Consider the following 17,867-nt stretch of genomic DNA (forward strand, 5'->3'; position numbering starts at 1 on the left):
AAAATAACTCTAGTAGAGATTAGAGCATAAATAAATGAAGACTAGAAAAACAATGAAGCCAAAAGTTGGTTCTTTGAGGGAATAAAATTGACAACCTTTAGCTTAGACCACTTACAAAAAATAGAAGAATCTGATAACTAAGATCAGGAATGAAAGAGGTAACATTGCTACTGGTCTTACAGAAATAAAGGGATTATAAGAGAATGAACAGCTATATACCAACAAATTAGATACCCTAAATGGACAGATCTGTGGAAAGACACAAAATAACTGAAATTTCAGAATTAGACCATACATTTAAATAAGAAATCGGTTTTGTTTTGCTCTGTTTTTACAGACTTCCCCCCAAATAGGAGGAACACTTCCCTGCTTATACTATGAGGGGTGGTTAGTATTACCCTGATACTAAAACCAAACAAAACCATCATAAGAAAACTGCAGAAGGATCCAGACTGGAAAAGAAGTACAACTCTGTTTGTAGATGAAAGGAGCTTATATATAGAAAATTCTAAAGAGTACACACACGCCCCACCCCCCAATTAGAGCTAATAAATGAGGGCAGCAAGGTTGAGGATACGAGATCAATATATAATAATCAGTTGTATTTCCATACACTAGCAATGATCCATCCAAAAATGGAATATAGAAAACAATTTATATAGCATAAAAAATAAGCTATGTAGGAAAAAATTTAACAAGTTGCTAGACATACTGGAAATGACAGAGCATTGTTAAAGAAATTGAAGATCTAAATAAAGGGAAAGACATCTCATGTTTATGGAATGGAAGACAATATTGTTAAGATGCAATATTGGGAAGGAGAAAAGAAAACTATCTTTGTTTGCAGTTCGGGTGATTGTGTAAAAAATCCCAAGGAACCAACATCAACAACAAAACCTGCTAGAACTAGTAAGCAGGAATTGCAAGGTTGCAGGATGCAGTTATTACACAAAAGTCAGTCGCTTAAAAGTCAGTTCCTTTCCTATGTGCCAGCAATGAACAATTGAAATTTGAAATTAAAAACATTTATGGCTGGGTATGGTGGTTCACACCTGTAATTCCAGCACTTTAGGAGGCTGAGGTGGGCAGATCATCTGAGGGTCAGGAATTTGAAACCAGCCTGGCCTATGTGGTGAAACCCCATCTCTACTGAAAACGCAAAAAACAACTGGGCATGGTGGTGTGTGCCTGTAATCCCAGCTACTAGGGAGGCTGAGACAAGAGAATCGCTTGAACCTGGGAGGCAGAGATTGCAGTGAGCTGAGATCGTGTCACTGCATTCCAGCCTGGGTGACAGAGTGAGACTCCATTTCAAAAATAAATAAACAACACTTATAAGCAGAAAACAGTGGAGTACTTTGGTTTAGCTCTCCAAATGTGAATATACAAATGCAACAAGATCCATTGCAAAAGTAACATTTTTTTGCAAGAGTGGATAGCAGATGTTCAAATGTATATGGAAATGCAAAAACAAAATAGTCAAAATCATCTTTAGAAGAACAAAGTAGAGAGGCTCACAGTTTCTGATTTCAGAACTTGCCACAGAGATAAACAAGAGTGTGGTCGTAGCATTGAGCTAAGTCTCAGATCAGTGAAGTGAAAGTGAGAGTCCAAAAAGAAACCCATGTGCCTAAAGCTGGTTAACTGATTTTCAACAAGTCTGCCATTCAGTGGGGGAAAAACTGTTTTCAAGAAGTGGTACTGGGACTGCTGGATATCCACATACACGAGAATGACACTGAAGCTCTGCTTCACACAATATACAAAAATTAACTTCATCGATATGATTTTTAAAATCTGCAAAAACCCTACCGCAAGCGTCACACTTAATTGTGAAAAACTATGTGATGTTATAAAGATGTTCTTTATCACCACTCTTAACTTGATGCTGGAAGTCCTAGTTAATCCAGTAAGAAAAGGAAATGAAAGCCTTGCAAATTGGGAAGGAGAAAAGAAAACTACCTGTATTTGCAGATAGCATGATTGTCTATGTAGAAAATCCCAATAAACCAACAAAAAAACTCTGCTAGAACTAGTAAGTGAGAATTGCGAGGTCACAGGATACACATTTATACAAAAGTCTATTGCTTTAAAAAAAAAAAAAAAAAACTCAGTTTCTTTCCTGTGTACCAGCAATGAACAATTGGAATTTGAAATTTGAGATAATAAACATTGTTATTAGCAGAAAAAAATGGAATACTTTGGCTTCAGTCTACCAAATTACATACAAGATGTACACATGGAAAACTGTTGGAAAAAAAATCAAAGAATATCTAAATAATGGAGAGAGAGTCTGTATTCATTGATAGGAAGACCCAGTATCATTAGGACATTAGTTCTTCCCAATTTTGATTGCTAGATTCAACACAGTCATACTCAGAATCCCAGCAAGTTATTTTGTAGTTATCAACAAACTGATTCTAAGGTTTGTATGGAGAGGTAAAGACACAGGATAGCCAACACAATACTGCAGAGGTCTGATACTGCCCAGTCTAAAGACTTACTGGAAAAAGTACGGTAATCAAGATTGCGTGGTATTGACGAAAGATGGCCAGATAGATAAATGGAATAGGATAGAGGGCCCAGAAATAGACCACGCAAATATAGTCAAGTGATTTTTGATAAAGGAACAAAAACAAGTAAGTAGAAAAACGGTGGTCTTTTAAAAAAATGGTACTGGAACAAGTGGCCATCTCAATGCAAAAAACTATATAGACCACACGACTTTTGCAAAAAATTGAAACAAATTATAGACCTATGTTTAAAATGCAAAACTCTAAAACTTCTAGAAGCTAACAGAAAATCTAGGTGGCTTTGGGCTTGGTGATTATTTTTTAGATACGATACCAAAAGCCACAGCTCACAAAAGGAAAAAATGATAAGGTGGACTTCATCAAAATTAAAAACTTCCGGAAAACACTGTTAAGAGAATGAAACAACAAGCCATGGATTAGGAGGAAATATTTGTAAAACACATATCCGATAAAGTACTGTTATAAAGCATACACAGGACTCTTAAAACTCAACAGTAAGAAAATGAATAACCCAATTAGAAAATGAGCAAAAGACCTTAACAGACATCTCACCAAAGAGTAGATAAACAGATGGCAAATGAGCATGCAAGCAGATGGTCAATATGACATGCCCTTAGGGAACTGCAAATTAAAACAGTGAGATACCACTATACACCTATAAATGGCTAGAATTCAAAAACTGGTAATGCCAAATGCTGGTGAGGCTGTAGAGCCACAGGAATGCTCGTTCATTGCTGGTGAGAATGCAAAATGGTACAACCACTTTCGAAAACAGTTTGGCAGCTAATTACTAAACTAAATATGCACTTACATACACATACAGCAATCACACTCCTAGATATTTTCCCAAGTTGAAAACATGCCGACACAGAAACTTGCATGTGAATGTTTAGAGCAACTTTATTCGTTATTGCCAGAACTTGGAAACAGAGAAGCTGTCCTTAGTGAGTGGGTAAACTGTCATGCATCCAGACAATGGAATATTAATTCTGTTAAAAGAAATAAGCCTTTAAGCCATGAAAAGACATGGAGGAATCTTAAAAATATATGTTGCTCAATGAAAGATGGTAGTCTGAAAAGGCTATATATGAAAATTGGCATTCTAGAAAAGGCACAAATGTGGGGACAGTAATAAGGGTTTGGGAGGGACAGAAAGGAATAGGTGGCACCGGGGATTTTTAGGGCAGTGAAACTGTTCTGTATGATACTGTAATGTTGAGTAGATAACATACATTTGTCAAAACCCATAGAACTGTACAAAAACAGTGAACAGTGGACTATAGTTAATAATACTGTATCAACATTTGGTCATCAGTTGTGACAAACATATGGTAATGCAATATAATGATAAAAGGGGAAACAGTTTACGTGTTGAGGGGAAGAGGGTGTATGGTAACTCTGTACTGTGGCCTCAGGTTTTTTCTGTAAACTTAAAAATTCCTCTAAAAATAGGCTTTTAAGGCTAGGCGCGATGGCTCATGCCTGTAATCCTAGCACTTTGTTGGGGCTGAGGCGGGCCGATCACCTGAGGTCAGGAGTTTGAGACCAGCCTGACCAACATGGAGAAACCCCATCTCTACTAAAAATACAAAATTAGCCAGGTGTGGTGGTGCATGCCTGTAATCCCAGCTACTTGAGAGGCAGAAGAATCCCTTGAACCTGGGAGGCGGAGGTTGCAGTGAGCCAAGTTTGCACCATTGTACCCCAGCCTGGGTGACAAGGGTAAAACTGTCTCAAAAAAAGTATCTTGATTTAAAAACATACAGATACACAATGAGGTACCACATCATATGCACAAGGATGTCTGAAATTTAAAAGAGGCCAGGCATGGTGGCTCATACCTGTGTTTGCTTGAGCCCAGGGGTTTGAGACTGCCTGAGCTACATAGGGAGACCCTTATGTCTACAAAAATAAAAAATGAAAATAAATTATTTGGGCCTGGTGCTGCACAGATGTGGTCCCAGGTACTCAGGAGGCTGAAGTGGGAAGATGGCTTGAGCCCAGGGGCTCAAGGCTGCAGTGAGCCGTGATCGTGCCACTGCATCCAGCCTTGGCAACAGAGCAAGACCGTTAAAATTAAGATTAAAAAAATTTTTTTTATTGCATTTTAGGTTTTGGGGTACATGTGAAGAACATGCAAGATTGTTGCATAGGTACACACATGGCAGTGTGATTTGCTGCCTTCCTCCCCTTCACCTATATCTGGCATTTCTCCCCATGCTCTCTCTCCCCAACTCCTCACCTCCCGCTGTCCCTTCCCTATTTCCCCCCAACAGACCCCAGTGTGTGGTGCTCTGCTCCCTGTGTCCATGTGTTCTCATTGTTCAACACCCGCCTGTGAGTGAGAACGTGCAGTGTTTGATTTTCTGTTCTTGTGTCAGTTTGCTGAGAATGATGGTTTCCAGGTTCATCCATGTCCCTACAAAGGACACGAACTCATTGTTTTTGATGGCTGCATAATATTCCATGGTGTATATGTGCCACATTTTCACTGTCCAGTCTATCATTGATGGGCATTTGGGTTGGTTCCAGGTCTTTGCTATTGAAAACTGTGCTGCAATGAACATTCGTGTGGACGTGTCCTTATAGTAGAACAATTTATAATCCTTTGGATATATACCCAGTAATGGGGTTGCTGGGTCAAATGGAATTTCTGTTTCTAGGTCCTTGAGGAATCGCCACACTGTCTTCCACAATGGTTGAAATAATTTGCACTCCCATCAACAGTGTAAAAGTGTTCCTCTTTCTCCACATCCTCTCCAGCATCTGTTGTCTCCAGATTTTTTAATGACCACCATTCTAAATGGTGTGAGATTGTATCTCAATGTAGTTTTGATTTGCATTTCTCTAATGACCAGTGATGATGAGCATTTTTTCATATGTTTGTTGGCCTCATGCCTGTCTTCTTTTGTAAAGTGTCTGTTCATATCCTTTGCCCACTTTTGAATGGGCTTGTTTGTTTTTTTCTTGTAAATCTGTTTTAGTTCTTTGTAAATTCTGGATATCAGCCCTTTGTCAGATGGGTAGACTGCAAAAATTTTTTCCCATTCTGTTGGTTGCCAGTTCACTCCATTCACTGTTTCTTTTGCCATCCAGAAGCTATGGAGTTTGGTTAGGTCCCATTTGTCTATTTTGGCTTTTGTTGCCAATGCTTTTGGTGTTTTGGTCATGAAGTCCTTGCCTATGCCTATCTCCTGAATGGTTTTGCCTAGATTTTCTTCTAGGGTTTTTATGGTGTTAGGTCTTATGTTTTAAGTCTTTAATCCATCTGGAGTTAATTTTAGTGTAAGGTGTCAGGAAGGGGTCCAGTTTCTGCTTTCTGCACATGGCTAGCCAGTTTTCCCAACACCATTTATTAAACAGGAATCCTTTCCCCATTGCTTGTTTTTGTCAGGTCTGTCAAAGATCAGATGGTTGTAGATATGTTGTGTTGCCTCTGAGGTCTCTATTCTGTTCCATTGGTTTGTATGTCTGTTTTGGTACCAGTACCATGCTGTTTTGATTACTGTAGCCTTGTAGTGTAGTTTGAAGTCTGGTAGTGTGATGCCTCCCGCTTTGTTCTTTTTGCTTAGAATTGACTTGTCTATGCGGGCTCTCTTTTGGTTCCATATGAAGTTTAAGGTGGTTTTTTCCAGTTCTGTGAAGAAGGTTGTTGGTAGCTTGATGGGGATAGTGTTGAATCTGTAAATTACTTTGGATGATATGGCCATTTTCACGATATTGATTCTTCCTAACCATGAACATGGAATGTTTCTCCATCTGTTTGTATCCTCTCTTATTTCATTGAGCAGTGGTTTGTAGTTCTCCTTTAAAAGGTCCTTTACGTTCCTTGTTAGTTATATTCCTAGGTATTTTATTCTCTTTGTAGCAGTTGTGAATGGCAGTTTGTTCTTGATTTGTCTCTCTTTAAGTCTGTTATTGGTGTATAGGAATGCTTGTGACTTTTGCACATTGATTTTGTATCCTGAGACTTTGCTGAAGTTGCTTATCAGTTTCAGGAGATTTTGGGCTGAGACAATGGGGTCTTCTAGATACACAATCGTGTCGTCTGCAAATAGGGACAATTTGACTTCCTCCTATCCTGTTTGAATACCCTTTATTTCTTTTCCTTGCCTGATTGCTCTGGCTAGAACTTCCAGTACTATATTGAATAGGAGTGGTGAGAGAGGGCATCCTTGTCTAGTGCCAGATTTCTAAGGAAATGCTTCCAGTTTTTACCCATTCAGTATGATACTGGCTGTTGGTTTGTCGTAAATAGCTTTTATTATTTTGAGATACGTTCCATCAATACCTAGTTTATTGAGGTTTTTTAGCATAAAGCGCTGTTGAATTTTGTCAAAGGCCTTCTCTGCATCAATTGAGATAATCATGTGGTTTTTGTCTTTGGTTCTGTTTATGTGGTGAATTATGTTTATAGACTTGTGTATGTTGAACCAGCCTTGCATCCCCAGGATGAATCCCACTTGATCATGGTAGATAAGCTTTTTGATGTGCTGTTGCAGTCGGCTGGCCCTTATTTTATTGAAGATTTTTGCATCTATGTTCATCATGGATATTGGCCTGAAGTTTTCTTTTCTTGCTGAGTCTCTGCCAGGTTTTGGTATCAGGATGATGTTGGTCTCATAAAATGATTTGGGAAGGATTCCCTCTTTTTGGATTATTTGGAATAGTTTCAGAAGGAATGATACCAGCTCCTCTTTGTATGTCTGGTAGAATTCAGCTGTGAACCTATCTGGACCTGGGCTTTTTTTAGGTGGTAGGGTCTTAATTGCTGCCTCAATGTCAGATCTTGTTATTGGTCTATTCAGGGTTTCGAATTCTTCTTGGTTTAGGCTTGGGGGGATGCAAGTGTCCAGGACTTTTTCCATTTCTTATAGGTTTACTAGTTTATGTGCATAGAGTGTTTTGTAATAATCTCTGATGAAGGTTTGAATTTCTGTGGAATTTGTGGTGATATCCCCTTTATTGTTTTTTATTGCATCTATTTGATTTTTCTCTCTTTTCTTTTTTATTAATTTGGCCAGTGGTCTGTCTATTTTGTTGATCTTTTTGAAAAAACAGCTCCTGGATTTATTGATTTTTTTGAAGGGTTTTTTGTGTCTCTATCTCATTCCGTTCTGCTCTGATCTCAGTTATTTCTTGACTTCTGCCAGGTTTTTTGATCTTGCTCCTCTAGCTCTTTCAATTTTGATGATAGGGTGTCAATTTTAGATCTCTCCTTCCTTCTCATGTGGGCATTTATTGCTATATATTTTCCTGTAGAGACTGTTTTAAATGTGTCCCAGAGATTCTGGTATGTTGTGTCTCCGTTCTCATTGGTTTCAAAGAAAATCTTTATTTCCGCCTTCATTTCATTGTTTATCCAGTCAGCATTCAAGAGCCAGTTGTTCAGTTTCCATGAAGCTGTGCAGTTCTGAGTTAGTTTCTGAATTCTGAGTTCTAACTTGATTGCACTGTGGTGTGAGAGACTGTTTCTTATGATTTCTGTTCTTTTGCATTTGCTGAGGCGTGATTTACTTCCAATTATGTGGTCAATTTTAGAGTAGGTGCGATGCAGTGGTGAGAAGAATGTATATTCTGTGGATTTGGGGTAGAGAGTTCTGCAGATGTCTATTAGGTTTGCTTGGTCCAGGTCTGAGTTCAAGTTCTGGATATCCTTGTTAATTTTCTGTCTCGTTGGTCTGTCTAATATTGACAATAAGTGTTAAAGTCTCCCACTATTATTGTGTGGGAGTCTAAGTCTCTTTGTAAGGCATTAAGAGCTTGCCTTATGTGTCTGGGTGCTCCTGTATTGGGTGCGTAGATATTTAGGATCGTTAGCTCTTCTTGTTGCATTGATCCTTTTACCATTATGTAATGTCCTTTGTCTCTTTTGATCTTTGTTGGTTTAAAGTCTATTTTATCAGAGATGAGAATTGCAACTCCTGCTTTTTTTTGCTCTCCATTTGTTTGGTAAATCTTCGTCAGTCCCTTTATTTTGAGCCTTTGTGTATCCTTCCATGTGAGATGGGTTTCCTGGATACAGCACACTGATGGGTTTTGGCTTTTTATCCAATTTGCCAGTCTGTGTCTTTTGATTGGGGCATTTAGCCCATTTATATTTAGGGTTAATATTGTTATGTGTGAATTTGATACTGCCATTTTGATGCTAGCTGGCTGTTTTGCCCATTAGTTGATGCAGTTTCTTCATTATGTTGATGCTCTTTACCGTTTGGTATGTTTTTGGAGTGGCTTGTACTGGTTGTTCCTTTCTATGGTTAGTGCCTCTTTCAGGAGCTCTTGTAAAGCAGGCCTGGTGGTGATGAAATCTCTGAGTACTTGCTTGTTCGCAAAGTATTTTATTTTTCCTTCACTTAAGAAGCTTAGTTTGGCTGGATATGAAATTCTGGGTTGAAAGTTCTTTTCTTTAAGGATGTTGAATATTGGCCCCCACTCTCTTCTGGCTTGTAGGGTTTCTGCTGAGAGATCTGCTGTGAGTCTGATGGGCTTCCCTTTGTGGGTAACCCAACCTTTCTCTCTGTCTGCCCTTAGCATCTTCTCCTTCATTTCAACCCTGGTGAATCTGATGATTATGTGCCTTGGGGTCGCTCTTCTTAAGGAATATCTTTGTGGTGTTCTCTGTATTTCCTGGACTTGAATATTGGCCTGCCTTGCTAGGTTGGGGAAGTTTTCATGGATAGTATCCTGAAGAGTATTTTCCAGCTTGGATTGATTCTCTCCATCACATTCAGGTACACCTATCAAACGTAGATTAGATCTTTTCACATAGTCCCATATTTCTTGGAGACTTTGTTCGTTCCTTTTTACCGTTTTTTCTCTAATCTTGCCTTCTCATTTTATTTCATTGAGTTGATCTTCGACCTCTGATATCCTTTCTTCTGCTTGGTCACTTCAGCTGTTGAAATGTGTGTATGCTTCGTGAAGTTCTCCTGTTGTGTTTTAGCTCCATCAGTTCACTTATATTCCTTTCTAAGTTGTCTATTCTCGTTAGCATTTCATCAAATCTTTTTTCAAGGTTCTTAGTTTCTTTGCATTTGATTAGAACATGTTCTTTTAGCTCACAAAAGTTTCTTACTACCCACCTTCTAAAGCCTGATTCTGTCAATTCATCACACTCATTCTCCATCCAGCCTTGTTCCCTTGCTGGTGAGGAGTTGTGATCCCTTGTAGGAGGAGAGGCGTTCTGGTTTTGGATGGTTTCATCCTTTTTCCACTGGTTTCTTCCCATCTTTATGGATTTATCCACCTGTCATCTTTGAAGTTGTTGACTTTCAGATTGGATCTCTGAGTGGACGTCTAGTTTGTTGATGATGAAGTTATTTCTTTCTGTTTCTTAGTTTTCCTTCTAACAGTCTGGCCCCTCTGCTGTAGGACTGCTGAGGTCCACTCCAGGCCCTGCTTGCCTGGGGATCACCTGCAGCAGCTGCAGAACAGTAAGGGTTGCTTCCAGTTTCTTCTTCTGCTATCTTTGTCCCAGAAGGATACTCACCAGATGTCAGCCTGAGCTCTCCTTTATGAGGTGACTCTTTTGATATACAGGGATCAGGGAGCTGCTTGAGGAGACAGTCTGTCCTTGTCATTTATCGGAGCTCAAGTGCTGAGCTGTGAGCCCTGTTGTTCATTCAGAGCTCCTGGGCAGGTACATTTTAAGTCTGCTGCAGCAGAACTCATAAACCCCTTTTTTTTTTCCCTGGTGCTGTGTCCCAGGGAGTTAGGGCTTTATTTATGAGTTTCTGTTATGCTGCTGTCTTTTTTCAGGGCTGTCCTGCACAGCAAGGAGGCAGCCTAGTCACTGTCTGCCTGCAGAGGCTTTGCTGAGCTGCTGTGGGCTCCACCCAGCTGCCTTGTGAACTTCCCTGCAGTCCTGTTTATATGGGTATAGTTAGAACTGCCTCAGCAATGGTGGCCCACCTCTGTAATGGCAGACTCTCTCTGTAATGGCAGACTGCCTTGGCAATGGCGGACTACCTCCGTAGTGGCGGGCTGCCTCAGTAATGGCGGACTACCTCTGTAGTGGTAGAGTGCCTCTGTAATGGTGGACGCCCCTCCTCCACAGAGCTGGACCTTCCCGGGTTCAGCTGTGCTTGCTGTGAAACTCTCAATCCAGAGCATTTCAGATTGCTGTCTTTTTGTGGGGGTGGGACCAGCCGAGCCTGATTACCTGGCTCCCTGCCTCAGAGCCTTTTTTTGTAGTTGAATGGTCAACTCTCTCCCAGGTGTTCCAATCGCCTGTTGAAAAGGCGCCGGGGAGTCCGGGCGCAGTGGCTCAAGCCTGTAATCCCAGCACTTTGGGAGGCCGAGGTGGGTGGATCATGAGGTCAAGAGATCGAGACCATCCTGGTCAACATGGTGAAACCCTGTCTCTACTAAAAATACAAAAAATTAGCTGGGCATGGTGGCGCGTGCCTGTAATCCCAGCGACTCAGGAGGCTGAGGCAGGAGAATTGCCTGAACCCAGGAGGCGGAGGTTGCGGTGAGCCGAGATCATGCCATTGCACTCCAGCCTGGGTAACAAGAGCGAAACTCCGTCCACCCCAAAAAAAATAAAAAAGAAAAGAAAAGGCACCGGGATCTGTGTGATTTCCCGTGCGGCGACCCACTGTGCCGGCTGAAACAGCGGGGCTGAGATTCGTGGCGCTTTTTTGCCCAGGAATCTCCTGACCTGGCTCCCTGTTTCAGTCCCCTTTTTAATCAGATGAATGGGTGACTCTGCTTTCCTGGAGTTCCAATCTCCAATTAAAATGGTGCCCAGACCTGTGTATTTTGTATGGAGAACCACCGCGTTGGGGCACCAACAAAACAGCCGCACAGGCCAAAACAGCTGCGCTGGCAACCGGTGGGGCTCCTCTGCCTGGGAATCTCCTGGTCTGTGGGCAATAAAAATCCGTCTGGAAACGTAGCGTCCACTCACCCTCTGCGCTTTCACTGGGAGCTGCAATCCTGAGCTGCTCCTAATCAGCCATCTTGGATCCCCAATCCTAAAATAAAATTTAAAAGACCAGTAATAAAAGTGTCGTCCAGGATGTGGAGAAATTGGAAACTTCATACACTGCTAATGAGATTGAAAAATGGTGCCACTGTTTTGGAAAACAGTTGGTCAGTTCCTTAGAAAGTTAAACGTGCCAGGCCTGGAGGTGCAAGCCTGTGGTCCCAGCTACTCTTAAGGTGGGAGGCTCCCTCAAACCCAGGAGTTTCAGGCTGTGGTGTGCAATGATGACATCTGTGAATAGCCACAGTACTCCAGCCAGAGCAACAGACTGCTTGTGTAAAATAAAATAAAAATCAAAGTTAAACATAGATTTACCACATGACCCAAGAGAACTGAAAACAATTCTCTCATGGGATTACAGGTGCCTGCCACCAGGCCTGGCTAATTCTCTAGCTATGTACCCAAGGGAATTGAAAACATGTTCACACAAAAACTTATACACAAATGTTCATAGCAACATTATTCATAATGGCCAGAAATTGAAATAATATAAGTGGGTCATGTGCAGTGGCTCACACCTATAATCCCAGCACTTTGGGAGGCTGAGGCAGGTGGATCACCAGGTCAGGAGTTTAAGGCCAGCCTGGCCAACATGTTGAAAGCCCGTCTCTACTAAAGATACAAAAACTTAGCCAGGCGTGGTGGCGCATGCCTATAATTTCAGCTATTCAGGAGGCTGAGGCAGGAGAATCGCTTGAATCCTGGAGGCAGAGGTTGCAGTTAGCCGAGGTCACACCATTGCACTCCAGCCTGGGTGACAGGGCAAGACTCCGTTTCAAAACAAACAAAAATTTAGCTGGGCATAGTAGTTTATGCCTTTAGTCTCAGCTATTCAGGAGGCTGAGATAGGAGGATTGCTTGAGCTCAGGAAGTTAAGGGTGCAGTGAGCCATCATCACACCATTTCACTCCAGCTGGGGCACCACAGCAAGACCTTGTTTAAAAACAAAAGGAAACTCAGCACGTTAACATAAACAGAATTTTTCTTTTTTGAGATGGAGTCTTGTCTTGTCACCCAGACTGTAGTGCAGTGGTGTGATCTCGGCTCACTGCAGCCTGTGCCTCTCTGGTTCAAGCAATTCTCCTGCCTCAGCCTCCTGAGTAGCTGGGATTACAGGTGCCCACTATCATGCACAGCTAATTTTTGTATTTTTAGTAGAGACGGGGTTTCACCATGTTGGCCAGGCTGCACTTGAACTCCTGACCCACCTACCTCAGTGTCTCAAAGTGCTGGGACTACAGGTGTGAGCCACTGTGCCTGGCCATCTCATTCTTTATGACTTTTCCTGACACACTTCTCCCTCCAAGGAACAAATCTCTTACATGCCTCTGTTGCCATAGCATTTTATTTATATCTTTATTATGTTATTTATAATATGTTGAGGGCATTTACTTTATATGTCTGCCTCCCCACCTCCCCTTTCTAATTTGAGTTCCATGAGGATCTGAATAGTATTAAAATAATGTTTTAGCTGGGTGCAGTGGCCCTCGCCTGTAGTCCCGGCACTTTGGGAAGTCAAGGCAGTAAGGCAGATCACTGAGGTCAGGAGTTTGAGACCAGCCTGGGCAACATAATGAAACCTCATTGCTACCAAAATACAAAAATGAGCCAGGCATGATGGTGGGTGTCTGTAGTCCCAGCTACTCGGGGCACTGAGGCAGGAGAATCGCTTGAACCTGGGAGGCGGAGGTTGCAGTCAGCTGAGATCATGCCATTGCACTCCAGCCTGGGTGACTGAGCAAGACCATCTGAAAAAAAAAATAATAATGTTTTAATTTTCTGATATAAGTGCAACAGCTCATATCTAGTGGACATGAAGTATTTGTTCTGTGAATGAGTAGAGCCACATTTAAAAACATCTCAGACACTCAGGGATATTTTTTGCCTACCTGACCCTTGCCCCTCTGCCCAGTGCTAAGGCATACCGAGATTACTAAGCACAATCCTGCTTTCAAGAACATTCATTACTTACTGTTTCATGTAGCTACTGATCACTGATGTGGTTTTTATAACATACATTTAGGAGTTCCAACTTGGGCAACATATTGAGACCTCATCTGTACTATAAATAAAAAAATTAGCCGGGTTTGGTGGCACATGCCTGTAGTCCCCGCTACACTTATAGTTCCAGCTGCTCAGGAGGCTGAGGCAGGACGATCACTTGAGCCCAGGAAGTTGAGTGACAGAGCAAGACCCTATCTCAAAAAAAGAAAAAAAAAAGTTTATGTTTCAGCCTTGTGATTTGTCTTGTATTCTGACTCCTCCCTCAACCATAGGTTTATAACTTAAAAAATGAAGAAAATAGACTAGATGACCTAGACAGCTTAACATGGTTGACTGTTTTTAGATTTTTCAGCTCCTTGATTCCTGGAACTATGTCTTTCAGTTCTGTTGGAGGCCTACATAGGTCCAAGTGTGGTGCCTTGAACTCCGTGGTTGGTTGGCAAATGTTAAAGAAGGAGGTGATATTAGTAACTACCAAAGTCAAATTTGATTTCTATTTTTCTTTTTTCTTTTTTTTTTTTTTGAGATGGAATCTCACCCTGTCACCCAGGCTGGAGTTCAGAGGTACGATCTCTGCTCACTGCAGTCTCTGCCTCCTGGGTTCAAGCAATTCTCTTGCCTCAGCCACCCAAGTAGCTGGGATGATAGGTGCATGTTACCATGCCTGGCTTATTTTTGTATTTTTAGTAGAGATGGAATTTCACCATTTTGGCCAGGCTGGTCTCGAACTCCTGACCTCAAGTGATCCACCTGCCTCAGCCTCCCAAAGTGCTGGGATTACAGGCGTGAGCCACACTGTACGGGGCCTTTATTAAGTTCCTTCTTTGTGCTTTGGGATATCTGTATATCCTTTATCTAGCTCAGTCTCAACTTTTGTATACAGTATGTACATATTAAAATTTTACTTTATCCCTTTTAACAACCCTGACAAGAAGGTGAAGTGATCATTTTTCTTCACTTTCCAGCTGAAGAAACTCAGTCCTCAAGGTCATAGCTAAAGGAGTAGCAGAGTCAGACTCAGTCCCAGGTCTCCTGACCCCAAATTTAGTGTACTCTCTGTTCGCTCTTGCATCAGATGAGGGTTTCTTCCAGATCTGAGCTCTTGCGTTTACCTACCTTCTAACACAGCGAATCAGCTGGGAGTCTTTGGGAATTAACGGGAACTGCTAACTTGAGCAGAATAGAAATTGTCAAGATCCTGCAGAGGCTCAGAGAATTGTTGCAAAGGTGGGGACCCAGGCTGGGAAATGGGCATGATTCAAGCTAACTCCTGGGGTTTCAGAAGCAGGGTCCTGACGAGGCACTGCCACTGAAGGGCCAGACTCCGCCATTTTTCATTCTCTACTCAAGATGGAGAGCAAGGGAGGAGCAGTGGGTTGGTGTGGCTTGAGTCATCTACCCATCCTTTGGTTAGTACAGTGATTCTCAACTGGGAGCAATTTTGTCCTCCTAGTGGTGATATATAGAGGCGTTTTTAGTTATAAGGGTGAGAGATTGCTCCTGACATTTAGTGGATAGAGGCCAGGGATGATGCTAAACGTGGATTCTGCAGTGCACAGGACAGCCCCCTACAATGAAGAATTATCCAGCCACAAAGGTCAGTAGTACTGACAGATTGGGAAACTCTGGGTATGGGCACGTTGATTAATAGTCCTGTCGGGCTATATCTTGTTGGGGGCAGAAGGAAATTCAAGTGCTTTCACCAAGACAAGATGGAATAGATACTAGACAGCTAAAAAAAAAAAAAAAATGTTCTAAAGGTACTATAGACCAGATGCAGTATCTCACACCTATAATCTCAGCACTTTGGGAGGCCAAGGCAGGCAGATCGCAGAGTCCAGGAGTTCGAGACTAGCATGAGTGACATGGTGAACCCCCATCTCTACAAAAACATACAAAAATTTGCTAGGCATGGTGACACATGCTTGTAGTCCGAGCTACTCGGGAGGCTGAAGCAGGAGGGATGACTTGAGCCTGGGAGGCGGAGGTTGCAGTGAGCCACGATGGTGGCACTGTACTCCAGCTTGGGCAACAGAGTGAGACCCCATCTCCAAAAGAAAAGGTCCCACAAACTGGGGCAATCTGAGAGTGTAAAGATGAATTACATACTTGCACATGTAGTGCTTGAAGCTTCTTAGGAAAAGGGGTCATTAATAGACTATTTGAAATTCTGGGCCAGAGTGGTGGCTCATTCCTGTAATCTCAGCACTTTTGGAGGCTGAGGGAGTATTACTTGAGGCCAGGAGTTTGAGACTAGCCTGGACAACATAGTAAGACCCCCATCTCTAAAAACTGTTTTTAAATAAGGCTGGGTGCAGTGGTTCACGCTTGTAATCCCAGGACTTTGGGAAGCGAAGGTAGGCAGATGACCTGAGGTGAGGCGTTTGAGACCAACCTGGCCAACATGGCAAAACCCCATCTCTACTGAAAATATAAAAATTAGCCGGACATGGTGGTGCACACCTATAGTCCCAGCTAGTCCTGACTACTTGGGAGGCTGAATACCAAACATCACTTCAACCCAGGAGGTGGAGATTTCATTGAGTCAAGATTACGTCACTGCACTCCAGCCTGGGTGACAGAGCAAGACTCTGTCTCAAAAAAATATATAATAATAATTAATTTAATTAACCTGCATAGTGGCAAGCACCTGTGTAGTTCCAGCTACTTGAGAGTCTGAGGCAGGAGGATCTCTTGAGCTTAGGAGTTTGAAGCTGCAGTGGCTGTGATTACACCACTGCAGTCTAACCTGAGCAACAGAGTGGGACCTCAATTCGTTTTAAAAAAACGGCTGGGTGCAGTGGCTCATGCCTGTAATCCCAGCACTTTGGGAGGCGAGAGGTGGACGGATCACAAGGTCAAGACATTGAGACCATCCTGGGCAACGTGATGAAACCCCGTCTCTACTAAAAATACAAAAATTAGCTGGGCATGGTGGCATGCGCCTGTAGTCCAGCTACTTAGGAGGCTGAGGCAAGAGAATCACTTGAACCCGGGAGACAGAGGTTGCAGTGAGCTGAGCCGAGATTACGCCACTGCGCTTCAGCCTGGGCGACAGTGCGATACTCTGTCTCAAAAACACACTTTGGGAGGCCGAGGCGGGTGGATCACGAGGTCAAGAGATTGAGACCATCCTGGTCAACATGGTGAAACCCCGTCTCTACTAAAAATACAAAAAATTAGCTGGGCATGGTGGTGCATGCCTGTAATCCTAGCTACTCAGGAGGCTGAGGCAGGAGAATTGCTTGAACCCAGGAGGTGGAGGTTGCGGTGAGCCGAGATCGCGCCATTGCACTCCAGCCTGGGTAACAAGAGTGAAACTCCGTCTCAAAAAAAAAAAAACAAAAAAAAACCAAAAACAAATTGAAACTCAGAACTTAAACTTCAAAGAGATTTTAAGTGTTTTTTTGTGTTTTTTTTGTGTTTTTTTTTTATTGCACTTTAGGTTCTGGGGTACATGTGCAGATCATGCAGGATTGTTGCATAGGTACATACATGGCAAGGTAGTTTGCTGCTTCCTTCCCCTCGTTACCTATACATGGCATTTCTCCCCGTGTTATCCCTTCCCAGCCTTCGCACCCCCCACTGTCCCTCCCCTATCCCCTACCAGTAGACACCAGTGTGTGATGCTCTCCCCTGTGTCTATGTGTTCTCATTGTTCAACAGCCACCTATGAGTGAAAACATGAGGTGTTTGGTTTTCTGTTCTTGTGTCAGTTTGCTGAGAATGATGGTTTCCAGATTCATCCATGTCCCTACAAAGGACACAAACTCATCGTTTTTTATGGCTGCATAGTATTCTGTGGTGTATATGTGCCACATTTAAGTGTTGATTTCTTCAAAGTGTTCTTGGAAATCACATTTTCATGTAGAGTAACTTGTAAGGAACAGTGCGTACATATATATTGTTTATATCTAAACCTAATTCATAAGTTAGTTTTTTTGGGGTTCTTTTTTTGAGACAGAGTCTTGTTCTGTCACCCAGGGTGGAGTGCAGTAGCGCAGTCTTGGCTGACTGCCACCTCAGCCTCCCAGGTTCAAGCAATTCTGCCTCAGCCTTCCAATTAGCTGGGACTACAGGAGTGCACCACCATGCCCAGCTAATTTTTGTATTTTTAGTAAAGATGGGAGTTTCACCATATTGGCCAGGGTGATCTCGAACTCCTGACCTCAGGTGATCCACGCACTTTGGCCTCCCAGAGTGCTCGGATTACAGGTGTGAGCCACTGCACCCAGCTCATAATTTAGGTTTTTGAGGGTAATTTCAAGCTTAGAATGAACCACACTCCACTAGAATAGAAACGGAATTAAACTTAAGCACTTTTTTTTTTTTTTTTTTTT

The 17,867-nt window shown here is 42.3% G+C and overlaps 1 protein-coding gene across 4 annotated transcripts in view; it reads left to right on the plus strand.

The window, feature by feature from the left end:
• The window catches only part of PIWIL2 (piwi like RNA-mediated gene silencing 2), a 78,250-nt gene that overhangs the window by 54,674 nt on the left and 5,709 nt on the right, over positions 1-17,867 (plus strand). The window contains exon 20 of one of the 4 annotated variants that reach the window (XM_032288473.1): positions 338-772. The exons of the other annotated variants lie outside the window; for them this stretch is intronic. Coding sequence (XP_032144364.1) covers positions 338-403 — 66 coding nt within the window. The 3' untranslated portion in view covers positions 404-772. Of the gene's footprint in view, positions 1-337; positions 773-17,867 lie in introns of those variants that run through there. 4 annotated transcript variants of the gene reach the window in all.

The sequence above is a fragment of the Sapajus apella genome, unplaced genomic scaffold, assembly GCF_009761245.1.
Source record: "Sapajus apella isolate SASKATOON/1434 unplaced genomic scaffold, GSC_monkey_1.0 scaffold21, whole genome shotgun sequence".
NCBI lineage: Eukaryota > Metazoa > Chordata > Mammalia > Primates > Cebidae > Sapajus > Sapajus apella.